Below are 17,319 nucleotides of genomic sequence, written 5' to 3' on the forward strand. Positions count from 1 at the left end.
TATCCTGAACATTCTCCAGAAATCCTGATATAATTTGTAAAATTAAACATGGGACAGCTTATGCTGCGAACACAGACAAACAGACGTATCACTTTGAAAAAAAGAGCGATTAAAATCATCATCACAAAATTATAATCGCCCAATGCTATTTATGCGTTGTTTGCAAACCCACTGAGTAGATGGCGGTAGTGAGCAAACGTCAAAAAGGAGCAAAAACGATGTGAGCACCATGAGCGAGAGATTTTCGTACTACAGAATATTAGAATAGTCCGTTAAAAAGGGAAACGATGGAAAGTGGGTAGAGTGAGACGTCTGTTTGTCTGTGCTGCAAAACTCGACAGCTTATGATGAAAATTACAACATGGGACAGCTTGTGCTGAACATCTCACATGACATGGGACAGCTTAGGGGTGGTGGGGGTAAAGTGGACAAGGTACAGTTTCATGGCTTTTATTGTTTTTCAAAATGTTTCAACGATTGGAGCTTATGCCTAAGCATGAATCATTATACTTTTGCAGATCTTGAACATTAAAATCAAATGAACCTCTTCAAGATGAAAAGCTTTAAAAATCACGTGAAAAATCGGAAATGATGTAAAATCTGCTTATAGGGTAAGGGAGGTATTTTGGACCCCAATAGGAAGTGGATGAACAATTAAGCGAAAAAATAAAGTTCCCACTTAAAATTATGGATAATTTCAGTAGGCATTACGTAGAGCAACATGTTTTCTGTCGAAAAAGGCCAAACAGATCTCAAAATTGTTGTAGTAAATACAAGAAATATCAAAACTCCTGAAGGATCTCGGGCTTCTATTTTGGACCACCTGATTTTATTTTGGACCACCAAGTGCACATATTTTGGCCCACCAAATTAAACTTCAATTGATTGATGAAATGAAAGCCTCCTCAGCAAAAATTTAAACATAGTTTTAACTTCATGAAGATTACATCTTTTCTATTCATTTTTTGAAGCAGGGAGCGTTTAAAAATTACGTAACGGTAAAAGATGAAATTTTGTTGAAATTGTCAGTTTTTATGCATTGTAGTATGATGTTTCATAAAAAAATGTTACGCAAAACGTGTATTTATTAACTATTGCATGACGTCAGTCACCATGCATAAATTACGTAACGCTTCATAGAAGAGTGAAAGTCTAGTGATTTTGCTAAATATAAAGGCGTTCCATACGTATTGTAATGAGTGGAAAGGCCATCAAAAATAAAGTTATTTGAATGATACGTTAATTTTAAAACATACATTAGATAACACATTGTCTCAGTCATCAATTGATTGCCGAGAAGGACAACTTTTCTAAACTGGATGACTGAACACCTGAAAATTTAAACGTGTCGAAAAGTTGTTAGGACACAAATTGAACCGAAGTATTTAACTTGGCGAAAAGTTGTTAGAACAAATCGAACCCACAACAATCTCATTGTAAAATAAACGTATAACAACCCAGATCACGGGAGGTCTCAACTTATTCTATTTATCTGTTTTTAGAGAAGGTACATTACATTGGCATGAATGTTTTCTTTCTTTAGAAGGAACTGGAGAGATGGACCTGATAGGTGGTCCAAAATATGTCCACATCTGATTATGTTGAACATATTTTGGCCATACCTCAAACCACCATTTTAGTAAATATTATCGCTCCACCGAGGTTAAGAACAGTTTATTTTGAGTTCTTACAAGGCCCTAACTACATTCACATGAAATAAATATTTATTTGTAAAATTAAATACCTCTTCGAAGTTGACTACAAATTTGTCACCTCCTTTGTTTTTAGTGCTTTTCCTTGCGTTTCATTGGAAGTGAAAACATTTTCGCTATTTTTGATACTGAACAGCATATTTAACTGACATCCAAAATAAAGGCCATCACATAGTTGAATACTTTTCATGTTCCAATAAAAATGTACCAAGATTTAGTAGAGATTATGTGATAAATATCATAAAACTCCCTAGGTGGGCCAAAATACCTGCCCGGTCCAAAATACCTCCACTACCCTAATTGCTAAGGTTTTCTCGTAAATTATTTTCAAATCATTACAAGTTTTAAACCCTAAACCAATAAAGTCCACGTAGAAGAACATATTTGACAGAAAAAAAAAATAAGTTTTGTAAAAAAAAAGTTTTTGGAAATAATTTTAACAAAATCAGACCGTGGGGGTAAAATGGGCAATCGCTTCAAATTTCAAAAAAATTTAAAAAGTTAAAAGACATATTTTATATCAACAATTTTTTTTTCTTTTCAACAATATGTACAAATAGTAACACTCCCAGTGAGAAGTTGTTCTCTTTACCCCATCGATTGTCCATTTTACCCCCACCATTTTTTTCACGCTATTTTGATGCACGATTTGGTGAAGAAAATAATCAAAGAAAACAATATTTTTTAAATACAACCCCTTACAAGATTTCTAAAGTATATCATAACCTTCCATGTAACTCGGAAAAGCAGATGGATTTTGCCACATTTCCGCGGGAAACGACCAAAATGCTTAGGTTGTCCACTTTACCCCCACCACCCCTATGCCGAGAAAATCCCGAAAGTTGCTAGATTTATCGGCATTACAGCCCCACCAGACCAGAGTTTATCTTTAAAAAATTAAAGTAAATTGAATGTTTGTTTATGAAACTTTTTGTTCATACTTCAATGATAAATACCAATTCAAACGCAATGCTTTTGGAACATGGGACAATAGCGTGGTTCGAACAATCGTTTTTACTTCGCACCGCTTCACACTGTTTCCAAAGGCCCAATTTCGTGATCGAAATTGTTTTGGGCATGAAAAATTCATTTAACCGTTATGTGTCCGACAAACTTTTTGCTTTTTTCTACACCGTGTATTTTAAATGGGTGCTGGATACCCGGGTACCCTGTCGGCCACATAAGGGTTAAGAGGTTTGGTGTCTTCGAAGAAGTTGTTTGATATATCAAAGCCCTTCTTTTGGAAGCATCAGTAATGTGATTAATCCACCTAAAAGTGAGATAGAAATTCGATTTTTTTTATAAGTGAAGATAGCGTATTTATGTCTTCAGAAAAGTTGTAGAAAATGTCATTATGAGAAAACTTGCCGAACAAACTTTTGCTCTACTTGCTCAATTTCTAGAGATATGGGCCATTATTTGTGAACGGCCCATAAAAATCAGTTTTTTTGTTGTATCTTTTTCCAGACGTTTTTGGGAATTTTCAAATGTTCTATAAAATTATTTAATATGACAAAATACGTATTTCTTCTGAAGACGGCAATATTGTATCTTCGATAGTTTTTGAGATATTTACTGATTTATTTTGAAAAGTAGCCTTTTTTACGACTTTGTTACATTTACAGAGGCAAAATGGGGCAAGATTTTTCAATTGAATATAAAGAAGTTTATAATAGGTGTAAATTTTGTTTCAACTCAGTCTGGATACTTGCTTCCTTGACAGTAAAATTGAGCTGTGAAATATTTTAGTTCGTAACTGAAATTTTCAAAAAACTCAAAAAGTATTGGGGATAGAACTTTGTCGTCTTATAATAAGTTTGTAGAACATTTGAAAATTCTTAAAAATGTCTGAAAAAAGTTACAATGAAAAAAACTGATATTTAGGGGTCGTTAACAGAAAATGACCCATATCTTTAAAAACGGAGCAGATAGGACAACAGTTTGTTGCACGAAGTTGTTTGTTAGACAAGAATCCTTTCTTTTGAAAGTATTACTTTTGTGATCAATTCATCTAGTAGTGAGATTAAAATTCAGTTTTTACCAAATGTGAATATAGTATGTTGATGTCTTCAGGAAAGTTGTAGGAAATATCATTATAAGAAAACTTGCCGAACAAACTTTTGTTCTATATACTCCATTTTGAAAGATATGGGTTATTATCTGTTAACGACCCCTAAATATCATTGTAACTTTTTTCACACATTCTTAGGAATTTTTAAGTGTTCTACAAAGTTATTATGTATGATAAAATACATGTTTTCTTTAAAGACGACAAAGTTCTATCTTCAATACTTTTTGAGTTTTTTGAAAATTTCAGTTACGAACTAAAGTATTTCACAGCTCAATTTTACTGTCAAGGAAGCAAGTGTCCAGCCTGAATTGAAACAAAATTTACACCTATTATAAACTTCTTTCATATTCAATTGAAAAATCTTGCCCCATTTTGCCTCTGTAAATGTCACTAAGCCGTAAAAAAGGCTATTTTTTAAATAAATTATTGAATATCTCAAAAACTATCGAAGATGCAATGTTGCCGTCTTCAGAAGAAACACGTATTTTGTCATAATAAATAACTTTGTAGAACATTTGAAAATTCTCAAAAATGTCTGGAAAAAGTTACAACAAAAAACTGATTTTAAGGGGTCATTCACAAATAATGGCCCATATCTCTAGAAATTGAGCAAGTAGAGCAAAAGTTTGTTCGGCAAGTTTTCTCATAATGAAATTTTATACAACTTTGCTGAAGACATAAACACGCTATCTTCACTTATGAAAAAAAAAATCGAATTTCTATCTCACTTTTAGGTGGATTAATCACTTTAGTGATACTTCCAAAAGAAGGGCTCTGATATACCAAACAACTTCTTCGAAGACACCAAATCTCTAAAATCAATTTTTCATGCCCAAAACAATTTCGATCACGAAATTGGGCCTTTGGAAACAGTGTGCGCTTGCTCGATTCGTAATCAGATTCTATGCCTTCTCTCAAAATTTGAGCTAATTTGGTTGGACATTGAGAATGCACAAGCCCTTTAAAGTTTGTATGGGAATTACTATGGGAAAACGACGTTTTTCATTCAATTGGCCGTAACAAGTGCCGTAGAGTGTTAGTGGATCCTTGGTTCTCCTAGGCTACTTTATTAGTTACAACTTTGCCGAAGACCACATTCAAATCGGACTCAGAATGAAAATCTTTGATCATGATAATTACACTAATCGATGGTCATCACTGCAATTTGCCTTGAAACATAGTAGCCATGATTTCTGAAGCTTGCTAAAGAGTTTTCTCCATGGATTGCTTTAGAAATTCTACAAAATATTATTCTTCACATTGCTTTAGATCTAGGATAAGGATGCGTGATACCAATTTTCAAAATCTTTGTATTTTTCTATTCAAGTTTAATCGACTCAAATATGTCATCAATCAAATGTAAATCAACCTAAAGTGACTTGCATGTCTGAACATTGATAGAACTCATTGATTTGGTACAAACTCATTTGATTTTTTAATATATTTCACTATTAATGAAAGAACGTTTCATTCGAAAGCATTTTTACTTGCAAGTTATGTTATTCCAACTGTAAATAGTGATTTACGGTGCAAAATGTGCATTCAAATTTCAATCGTTAATTTTAAATTGTGTGAAAGATTTTGATTAAAGTAAAGTGGCAGCACTGGATTTTCATCTTCGACAAAATTAAACGAAAAAATAACAAGGTAGGCGAATTTCTGTTGTCACATCCTATCCTAGCTTTAGATATTCCTTCCAGAAATTTATTTTCCAGAAATTTTTCCAAAAAGAAAGTCTCAGGAAATCCTCCAAGGATTCCTTCAGATTTTTTTCTACGGAGTCTTTCAGAGATTCTTGCAGAGATTCCTGCAGATATTCGCACGGAGGAATGCTGCTGGAATTCCGCCAGAAATGTTATTGCTCGTTTCTAACATTCTCAGCTGAACAAAACCAAAATTTGCTGAATAATAAGCTGAAATGATGTTATTTACATTGTAAATAAGCCAAAATGCAACATTTGGCACGTATGTGAACAGCAATAATTACAAGCTTAACAAACGTCAGCAATTTTTGTTTGTTCGATTTGAACAAATGCTTTTGATGTTTAATACTTCAGCTATTGTGGATACGTTGAATAATGGTTTAACAATAAGCTATATAAACGGATTTATGATTTATTTGTTCGATTATCACTTTTCGTCCTGCGTTTAAACAGGTTAAAGAGATTATAATAAAACAATTCCTCGTTATTAAATATGTATTGATGTTTGTTGCACACCAATGCAAAATAGTTGAAACATTTTCTAATTTTCGTAGCAATTTCAAAGTTGTAGTCATCTTTACAACTTTTTTTGGTAAATATTTCCTACCTTCCATAAATCTGAATGTTGATCTTTTACAACTTTGTGAAGATGTTACGCTCTAAGCGAGCAACTTCTCAATTCCAGGATGGCGTAGACGGCAAGGCATGCGGTGGGTGATTGAGAGATCACGAATTCAAATCCCAAGTTGAGAATTTTTATAAGAGCTTGTGTGTTATGAATGCGTTTAGGTGAGACAAATAAACATGATTGGTCTATAATTGCAACTCGCACGTCAATTTATTTTTGTTTTCAGCAGGTTATCATAGCTGAATATAGGATTAATATGAGGCTAATATAACACAGATTACTTCCGACTGTAAAGTCTGTATTGCGCTTGGAGCAAAAATTGCTGAATAACTTCTCCACTTTTGTTTGAACTACGCCTGATTACAAGCTGTGATGAAATAATGTTAAACCACAGACAAACAGACGTCTCACTCTACCCACTTTCCATCGTTTCCCTTTTTAACGGACTATTCTAATATTCTGTAGTACGCAAATCTCTCGCTCATGGCGCTCGCATCGTTTTTGCTCCTGTTTGACGTTTGCTCACTACCGCCATCTACTCAGTGGGTTTGCGAACAACGCATAATTAGCATTGAGCGATAATAATTTTGTGATGATGATTTTAATCGCACTTTGTTCAAAGTGATACGTCTGTTTGTCTGTGGTTAAACTGTAATTCAATCAAATGTAGAATAAAAATGCCAAATTTCTTGAAGAGTCTCAGAATGAATTTTTAAAGGAATTAACAAAGAAATTCATGGAAAAGTCCCAACAGGCGTGGAGCCACTTGAAAGTTATTTCCTAGACGAACTCCAGGATGGAATTCTGGAGGGATCCATAAGGAGACACCACATAGAAACAGATGTCACACTCCACCCGCTTCCCATCGATCACCTTTTCAACGGTTGATTCAAATATTCAGTAGCCCAAGCAATTCACGGTCACGGTAGCGCATAGAATGTGGTCGTATAGAAATTAATTTGACGTTGTTTCAACACAATGCTAAAATAACGTCAAATTAACGTCAATTAATCTGCGCTACCGCTTTTATGATATGGGAGTTGCTTGGGAGTTGGTCGATTGACCACTCGCGGTGCTGGCATCGTTTTTTCTCCTGTTTGCCTTCAATGAATTAACACAGAGAACAGACATCCAAGTGCAATCTGAATTGTGTGTAAAGAATTATTTCATCGGCAACACAAGTGGCAATCTGGTGGCGCTGCAATCGGCGAGTTTCTCATACTAATTTTATTCACCACTTGAAATGTTTCAATTCACCACTGACTGTGGCAATATGACGTTTGGCGGCGCTAGTGTTTTCGACGTATATTGGTTTGAAAGCTTACTCAAGTAAGGATTCAAATCCTTACACAAGTTTCTGAACGAAATTTGTTCTAGCCTGGATGTCTGTTCTCTGTGGAATTAACTACATCGGCTGTTTTCCTACTCTCCGCATCGGCCAATGTGGCGCTAGCTTCTATGCGCGAAAAATCGCTAAAAGTAAATCTCAAAAATATTGTATGGCGAATACCATCTAAAGGCAAATTATTCAAAGTGGAACACATTATTCGAAAAAATATTTGGTAGTGGTTGTGCACAATGGTGACCACTATTATGCCTACCAAATATTTTTTCGGGAAAAGCTTTGTATTTCAAGTAATTCAAGTTTAGATGCATTACGCCATACAAAATTAAATTGATTCACTCCTGCTGATCAACTGTGGCTGCGCGCAAAGCGGGTAGTCCATTACAGTACGTTTAGCACTGGGCGATTACGTTTTCGTAACGATGTTTTTTAAATAAAGTTGTTCCACAGACAAACAGACGTCTCACTCTACTAATTTCTTATCGTTACCCTTTTTAACGGTTAGTTTAAATATATTGTAGTCCGCAAATCGCTCGGTCACGGCGCTCGCATCGTTTTTGCTCCTGTTTGACATTTGCCCACTACCACCACCTACTGAGTAGTTTAGGTAACACAGTTTGGTTAGCATTGGGCGATTACGTTTTTTTGACGATATTTTTAACGCAATTTGTTCCAAGTGATACGTGGAACAAAGTAATTTCTGCTGAAACCTTTGAACAAATCCTCCAGGAATTCCTGCTGGTTTTCCTCCACAAATTCGTCCTGGGATTTCACCAATAATTTTGCTGTGATTTCTTTATCGATTTCTCCAAAATCGATACCTTCACCAATTTTTACATAAACTAGCTGTACCCGGCAAACGTTTCAAGTTTTTAGCGAAGACCAAGTCCCCGGTGAAAATGTATGGCAGATCGATTTTCAAAAATTTTCAATTTTTCCATGTTTTTTGCCTCATAAACCTTCCTTGGGCAGAAACTAACAAAACAAAACTAAGACGACCAAAATCGGACCTTCCGTTCGCAAGTTATGCACGTATGCCACTGCATACACCCGATTCTTAATTTGCATACAAAAAAAATCAAATTCTTATTTGTGCATGATTTGTCGAGAAATCATATTACTTTTTTTCAGATTCCTTCAGGAATTCCCACTGAGATTTCTCCAGGTATACTTGTTGAGTAATTTAAGCATTTCCAGCTGGGTTTCATGCAGTATTTGCTATTGGACGCCCTTCATCAAAAACTCCTCAGCTAAGAATCTCCAATCTTAGAAAAAATCCTGGGGGTTTCGCCAGAAATTTCCGGAAGGAATCCTAGCAGTATTCCGGGAGAAATTCTAAGAGAAATACCTGGAGAAATCACAGGAGGAATTTTAGGAGATCATTGGAGAAATCTCTAAAGGAATCATGAGAGAACTTTGTGGAGGAATCCCAGCATTTATTTCTGGAGAAATCCATTGAAAGACTTCTTGAGGAGTCTCAAGGAAAATTTTTAGAGCAATTCCAGCAGGCATTTTAAGAAGAATTTAGAGCAGAATTCCTGAAGGAATCATTGGAGAAACCCCTGCAGGAACTACAGCGAGAATTTTCGGGCGAATTACTAGAAGAAGCACAGTCATTTTTGTAAGAAAAAAAATCATGAAAAAAATCAATCATGGGAAATTTCTGGTGAAATCCTTCTGGATTCCCTCTGGAAAACCTACAGATTTTCTTCTTAAAATGCACTGCTTGTATTTCCCCAGAGATTTCTACAGGAATTCCACTTAGGATTCTTCCTAAGTTTAAAAAAAATCCTCATGTGATTCTTTTATCGATTTCTTCAAGGAATTCTCTAGTAATCACAGGAAAAAATATTTTGAGGTATTTCAGGAGAAAGCACAAGTGAAATTTCCGGAGGAATTTTTGGAGCTATTACTGGAGACATACTAGCAGGAGTTTCTGGAAGAATTCCTAGAGGAATGGTAAGACAATCTCTGGAGGAGCAATTTTCGGATGAATCCCTGAAGAAACTTCTAGAGGAGTACTAGAAGTATTTCATGGATACATTCTAGAAGCCATCCCAATAAGAATTTCTGCAGAAATCTCTAAAGAATTTCATGGAGGAATAAGTTCAGAAAATTTTAAAGGAATCTTTGGAGGAATTACTGCGGAAATTTATGCGGGAATCCCTCCGGAGTTCCTCCAGAAACTCCTCCCAAGATCACTCTCCGGAAAAATCCCGGGATAAATCTCTTAAATAAACTCGGGAAAAACCCATGAAGTAATCCAGAAATGTAGCTCTGTGGCAACGTCGAACGTAACTCCGAAAGGAATCCTTGAGAGAATACCTGGAAGAATCTTTGAAGAATATAGGGAGGCATCCCTTAAGAAAAACCAGGTTTCAGCTAAGGAATCTCAGGTAAAATCCTTGAAGAAATCCCGGAAGGAAGCAATGAAGAATTTTGGGAGGAATCCCGGAAGGCCTCGGGAAAAATCGATGATGGAAACCATGAAGGAATACTGCGAGGAATCATTTTTTTTACAGTTGTTGAGCTTCCTGAGAGTGGCTGTCACAGTCACTGACATACTTATATTAAGCCAGTGAAGAGAATTGTCAGACAAAATAGGCACAAAACAAGCAACAAAGAAGGCGCGACGATTACTCTTTATCCCTACTGGCAACAGATAATGACATGATCTCGAAAATTTTTGTTGCAGACAAAACGGAAGCTGAATTTGTTGCGTACTATTCAACTAGTGAATAATCAATTATTACTAACCCAAAGTCGAAACTTTTTGATGATAGATCTTCAGCAGAGTTGCAGTGTTTACCGACTCGAAGTTACCGTTCGAAAATCGCAATGAAAGGCTTAAAAATCTCTAAACTCGTGGTGCACGATGTTGATCCTATTATTTTCAAGTTGGGACAAACTTATGTCGCATTGGGTGGATTGTCGCAACAAATACAGGTTGCGACATTGTCATTATTGTTGCGCGATGGTTGAATTTTGATTCACTGTATTAAGCCCATGACTCCAACGAACCCGAATACTTTGATATCAGCGAACGGCAACTCCTAATGGACCCCCAATAGGACTGGAAAAGGGACAACAGCCACACATCAACACCTTCGTTTTAGTCATTCTACCAAGGATGGAGTAAAAAAGTGAAAGCAGCACAAAGGCAACCAGTTCGATATAGTAGAATAGAATACATTTAGGCGCTGTACAATGTGCAACGTGGTGTAAGTGCAGCAATCAAGTGTAATTGCTCACGTATTGTCCTAGTGGACAGAAGAACTGTTCCTAATACAAACAGTTTCGATCCGCTCTCTACAGTATAAGTAAATATTTAGATTTCCATCTGTAACTTTGATACCCTTGTTCAAAATTCAAATCAGAGCCCCACGGTTTGTTCAACTTGTCACGTGTTAACCTCCTTCAAACCTCTACCTTAGTCACCTGCATACTCCTCGAAACGGGTTTCCCATCTGTATAGCAAACAACCCCCTTCATATACCCAAGACCAGCAGCAACCCGATGTGAGCGCGCGCTCGTAGAAAACCATTTTTGGCTACTTTCACTTTTTTACATAATTAGAAGTATTTTGTCAATATAGATTCCGTCTAGGCGTGTCGTCGTCGTCGCCACAATGGATCGCCCAGTGTGCGATTTCCGCATTGCTGCATGTGTGAGTGTGTCACCCTGCGCATTTTGCTTTGCCTGCTGCGACGATGTTTATCTATGCAGCCAGTAGTGAAAAACCCCCAAACCACGCAAGGAGAATACATTTTACTAAGGTGGCGCAGATAAACATTGCAAACCACTGGTTGTCTCTTCCACTCTTCTGGTGTTCTTATGCAACTAAAATAGTGACGTCACCATTTCAGTTCCATAAGAACACCAGAAGAATGGAAGAGACAACCAGTGGTTTGCAATGTTTATCTGCGCCACCTTAGTAAAATGTATTCTCCTTGCAAACCACGCGCCATGAAAGTAGGCGATTGGCTTCTATTCGACTGCGTTTCTCCAAAACTTGGAACCAGAAACGGGGCATGTCACTTCCAGCTGCGGTATTCCGCGCCCTCTCAAAAGCTCAAAAATTCAACCCACCACGCACGTGGACGGTGAAGAATGGCTCGAGAAGTGAAGTGGTGACGAGCGCAACCTGCCGAGGGGTCCCCCAATTTGGGGTGGTGACTTGCCATCACTGACTGGCACTGGCGCATTGTCTTTTTAAAATTTTAGAGGAATGGAGCGCAGTGGAGAGATGGCCCGATCGCGTGTGCATCCGACGCACAGCGACTTGGAACTAATAATGGACACCGAGGGGGTTGTTTGGCCCAGTGGGTAGGACAAGGGGCGCCATGCAGCTACGACGTAAATACAAATTAGCCGAAACGAGTCCTACCTACCTACCCGCTATGTGCAGGTAATCATTTTTCAACCTACGAATCCGAACCCGAAATGAGAACTTCACGCTGACACCACAATGAATGGAACTGTGTGAATGGAATTGGTTTAATTGTTGCTCTTGAAGCAGTGTACCACGCTACAACCACTACTGTCTGTTGGACCCACAAATGGAAGGGAAACACTCTTTTGTTTAGGTTTCTAGAGGCGTTTCGGTTGAACCGCATAAAACTTTCTAATCATTAAGCCAAGTACCTCTGGACTTGATTCGAAAGCGCTGAATAAAAATTTAAACGCAGAATTCTGAAAAAAGCTTATTTTCCCACGGTAAAGCTTGGGCTAGGTTCTGTTTGGTTTAGTTCTGTAGGCTAAACAGAACAAAAAATAACATCAATGGCGATCAGAACCCTTGCTACCCGTATGTAGTGACATGCGTTGGCCGGTTGGCCGCACATTTTTCATTACACCAATCAACTTAGCCTTGAAAATATTTGTCAATTCTGAAGTCACTTGACAGATCACACACAAGCAATATGGACAAAAATTTATTCTACTTTATCGACCTTGTAGCCGTCCTCTTTTTGCTCATAAGGCTATTTGACGTTCAATCACCTTTCTCTTTTTGGCTGCTGATGAGGATAGGTTTGTTTTCATAGGGAAACGTTTCCCTATGAAAACATTAAACAAAAAATTGCTATCTTCTGCTGCTGCTTGAGAGAGAAGGGTGATGAACGCCAGATTGCCTTATGTTACATCTGTCATGTGACCTGAGAACTGTAAAACATTTCTGAGGTTAGGTTTTGTTTATATCCGTAGGTTGACCATAAATTAAAATATGGACCGCCTATTGGCATCTGAGTTTTTCTCTGCGTGCCCGGCCGGGTACTAAATTTACTTTGAGCGACGTTCGCTACTTTGTGATTCAACCGGGCGTCGTCATAGCATTGGTGAGGCAGCCATTTTCGACCACAATCTGGAAGAACGAGTTTCGTTTTTTCTTTCCTTTCCATTTTTCGGCTCTCGTCAAATTTCGCCCCAAGGGTTTGATCTTTTCAAATAGATGTTGCGGGCATTCGTCTTACTTGGGGGGAGGGTGGATCATAGATCATTCGTCCAACTCCGAAATGCTTCTCGCAGCAGCACCGGAGGATGATCATGATGATGAGATGATGTGTGGTTAACCTAGATTTTCGTTTATCTTATTGTTCTTTCGCTTTTTCATCTTTCAGTACTTGCTGTCTTGGCGCGGTTTCCATGGGAACATGTGCAAGGGATTCCACAGCTTGCAGCGGGACGGCCAGATGGTGGACGTTACGATCGCCGCCGGTGGTAAGATCTTCAAGGCGCACAAGCTGGTCCTGTCGGTGTGCAGTCCGTACTTCCAGAAGATCTTCCTGGAGCACCCGTCGCAGCATCCGATCCTGTTCATGACCGATGTCAACGCGCATCACATGGCCGGGCTGCTGGACTTCATGTATAGTGGACAGGTAAGGATCGATCGAGCTTATTGCTAGCAATCTATGACGGGTTTTTTCGTGAAACTCTAAGCTCTCGTATAAAATGCCTAGACTAATGGAGCTCTTGTCATCCTCTTTCCAGGTGAACGTCAAATACGAGGACCTGCCCAACTTCCTGAAGGTGGCGGAGGCCCTGCAAGTCAAGGGCTTACACGGCGAGGTAAGTTAAACTCTCTGTATAACTTCCTCTTTGTTCATTTCAAGATACTCATTGGTTTACTCGTCTCCCCCAACAGAGCACCAATGACGCCGAGGAGCGTGACTACCAGCAGCAGCAACAACAGCACGCTCTGCGTCTGCAGGAACAGCAGCGCCTCTATCAGCAACAGCAGCAAAACATGGCCCAGCACCAGCAAAACTTGGCGCAACAGCGTCAGCAGCTCATCCAGGCAGCCCAGCAGCAAGCGCAAGCCGTTGCCCACGCTCAGCAACAGCAGGCCGTGCAACAGGCTCAGCAGGCTGCGGCTGCGGCCGCCGCTGCCCAGCAACAGCAACTAGCCAACCGGAACAGCTTCAAGGAGCTCATGAAGGCCAAGCATGCTGCCGCTGCTGCAGTACTGAACGAAGACTACCTGAACAACAATGCCAACAATATGCAGAACAACAACAATAACAACTCCCACGTGACCAACGCCAACCTGAACAATAACCTCAACTCCATGAACAACAACAACCTCTCGCAGTTCGGCGTCCACCAGATAAACCCTTCGAAGAAGATGCTCGACAGCCAGAAGTATCAGAAGTACTACTCGAAACGGAAACTGGTCCAGCAGTACGAACAGGAAATGCGAGCGGAAAAACGGAAACTTGGAATCGAGGACGTGATCCAGGCAGCGGCAGCGGCAAAGGCATTGAATCTTCGGCTCAACAACGGTGGCATGACCAGCCCGGTTAGCGTGGTTGCACCCTCAACGCCTACTCCGAATCCACCGGAAACACCCACCAACGGGCACTCGAGTGGCACCGACGAAGAACAACCACCGCTGATACAGAACATCAAATCCGAACCGAACTACGACGAGGACGAAGGCATGGAAGTGGATCACGATCACAACTCGGCACCCAATAACAACAACAACAACAACCACAGCATCAACAACAATAACAACAACAACAACCACGAGGAAGACTACTACAGTCAGCGCGACTCGGTCATCGGAAAGTCCATGAAACATTCCATCCTGGAGCCAAATATAGTATTAAAGCAAAGCGACGAGTGTCTCAGCACCAACAACCAGACGGGTAGTCTCAATCTGTGCAAGAATGTTAGTTAGGGCCGTGGGTCCGGTTGGCATGGAACCGGAACGGCTACGGCGGAAGAAAGAACAACAATGGGAGCAGCAACAACAACAACAACGGTGTGGCGTGAGTGGGAATGAGTGAATGCGAGAAGTGATGGAATGAGTTGTGATCGAACGAGTAATGCGAGTGAGGTACACACCCTTATACATATTAGGAACGTGTAAAAATATTTATATTTATTTATTTTGTTGACTTTGTTGGCGAAGAGCAAACGACTGCCGATCGGTTTTGTACATAGTTTTTTTTTTCTAATTGTTGGTCGGTTAAGTTCTCAGCAATTTTTCATCATATTTTGCGTTACGTAAATTATTTTGACATCAGTGATTAGTGAGTAGCCGAATCGTGGTTTTGTCGATTCGGATTTGTTTTCGAGGTGTTTTGATTTGCATCGTGTGGGGATTTTACACTGAAACAAAAAAAAAGTATAATACTTAGCAATTAGCACTCTTTCCTGTAGCTTTTTCTCTCGAGGTACTGACAAGGATTATGTTAATTTATTCGATTCGTTTTACGAGCTGCCCCAATTTTTTTGTTATTGTTTTTTTATCATTTCAACCCCGTATTTTGTTGTTTATTTTTGTTGCGAATAAAACAGGAACATCTATTTGAACATAACCTCATTTTGTTTTAATCATAAGCAGTAGTCGCTTTAAGGTGAACGTTTGTGTGAGTGTGTAAATGCTATAGGTTAGCTTAAGCGAGAGATGAGTGTGATTATGGGAGCTGAAGAAGGAAAATGAAAATCAGAAATTGATCTGCGAAAATGATTGATTTTTCTCACCTGATTATTTGTGATCTATGTTTGCTATGTGTAGTTAAAAAAAATAAAAGATGCTGGGCGTCGTTTGACAGATTCGGTAGTCAACGCTCCTGAGAAGAAAACATAAACATGTCGAAAATGGCGACTCAAAATAACACAGTTAAAACGAAACACGTAAAATTAACGGTATGTAAAAGCTCAGGTCATTACTAATCTAGTTCTCGTTGCTTGAGAGATGGTTTATTAGCGAAAATTGTTTTGACAGACGCGTGTAGCAATCATTCGTTTTTGTTGGTTATTGAAAAGTTCTATTTAGTCCTAATTGTTTTGAAACGCTATGCAGCGGCGCTTCGGGAATTGCGGAGTAACTTAAGTTAAAAAGTACAGAATCCATCCACTTATCACTCACCCGATTATTTTTTATATATTTCGGCTTGTTTCGAAGAGTTCTCTTAGTTCGATCTTTGGTTTGACACTTCAGGCAAAACAAGAATGATCCTGCCACTGCTACATGAACTAACAAGATGGACAAACGTCAAACCTTATAAAGTACCGACTGCCAACTAATACGCAAGAACAGTGGCATCTATTGTGCAATTAACCAGTTTAAATGTTGTTGTGAAAGAAAAGAAAACAAATACAAAATTAACCCTAGCCTAACCGATTAATCAATGCGATGGAAATCGATGTTTTACAATCTGTCTATGCAACACTTCCCAACACTGGGATGCAATTATGCAGAACTGTGAAGGTTCTCAGATTTTTCTTACATTTAGTTGATCCCTTTCCCAATTAATTTTAGTTATTAGAGTTTGTTAAGAGTTTTCCTTTCTTTCGGGTTTATTTATTTATTTATCAACTCCACCTTTCTTTCAACTTTTCTCCTGTTTTACTTAATGGTGTCTGAGTGGTCTCCTTTCTTTTACCTCTTCATTAGTTTTCACACGTTTCTGTAGTGTAAAACAACGTTCTTAGAGTTTAGTGAAATTTTTGTTTTCGTTACAAAAATTAGCCGAAAAGAGATGCAACACAAGATTCATATACATATACATATAGCAAAATGAGTGTAATTTAAACGTTGCTTAGTATAAGTGAAGAATAGATAAATCATAGACTTACATCCACATACACAGAAAAACAAGGAATGCAAAACTGTGGAAACAAACATATACTTATATGAGTGTTAGATTTTTATAGAAATATTGATATTTACAATACAAAAAGAAGTAAAAACAGACATGTGAATTACAATAACGAAGCACCGCAAATGCGATGGCAGAACGACTCACGTAAAAAGGAAGAACTTCAAAATCATACACGCATACCTTACCTAAAACAGAAGATAAGCGGAACTTGCAAGACGCGGAAAAGGACAACTAAATTATACTAAGTATACACTGTAAGGGAATTAAAAAGATACAATAATTTTAGGAAGCATCCCACAAAACTCAACAAAGTGAAAACTGAGTTACTAAGTGAAACTAAATTATACCTACTAACATAAAACAACAAACAAGAACAACTATTTATGTCCATGTGTAATAAATATGTGCAAACGCAAACATAAGCAAAACATTACAAAACAAATAATGCTATCGTTGCACGTGGGCAGCAGCAGCAGCATCCCGAAATAAAAACGGGAAAATATATTTCTATATTTGTATTGTGTAGCGTTCAGAACGCAAATGTTGTAAAACACAAGAGACAAGACAAATACAAACACAATTACATACACACAAAAAAACAGACACGCTTCCCCGCCCCGTCCCGCCAAGATCCCAGTGATGATGATCAGTGGATGCTCTCGCGCCGCCAGAACGTGCCGAACTAATAGTAAAATAAAAACAGACAATAGAAGCATATTACCTACTAATCCAACAATAAACAGACAC

At 38.4% G+C, this 17,319-nt stretch overlaps 1 protein-coding gene across 4 annotated transcripts in view; it reads left to right on the forward strand.

The window, feature by feature from the left end:
- Nucleotides 1-17,319, forward strand: part of LOC109430557 (probable serine/threonine-protein kinase DDB_G0267686) — a 235,217-nt gene extending 217,898 nt beyond the window's left edge. For all 4 annotated transcript variants that reach the window (XM_062846369.1, XM_029857919.2, XM_029857920.2 and 1 more), the window contains exons 6-8: nucleotides 13,078-13,335; nucleotides 13,448-13,525; nucleotides 13,602-17,319. In XM_062846369.1, the coding sequence (XP_062702353.1) occupies nucleotides 13,078-13,335; nucleotides 13,448-13,525; nucleotides 13,602-14,639 (1,374 nt within the window). In that variant the 3' untranslated portion in view covers nucleotides 14,640-17,319. The remainder of the gene's footprint in view (nucleotides 1-13,077; nucleotides 13,336-13,447; nucleotides 13,526-13,601) is intronic.

The sequence above is a fragment of the Aedes albopictus genome, chromosome 1 (genome assembly GCF_035046485.1).
Source record: "Aedes albopictus strain Foshan chromosome 1, AalbF5, whole genome shotgun sequence".
NCBI classification, from domain to species: Eukaryota; Metazoa; Arthropoda; class Insecta; order Diptera; family Culicidae; genus Aedes; species Aedes albopictus.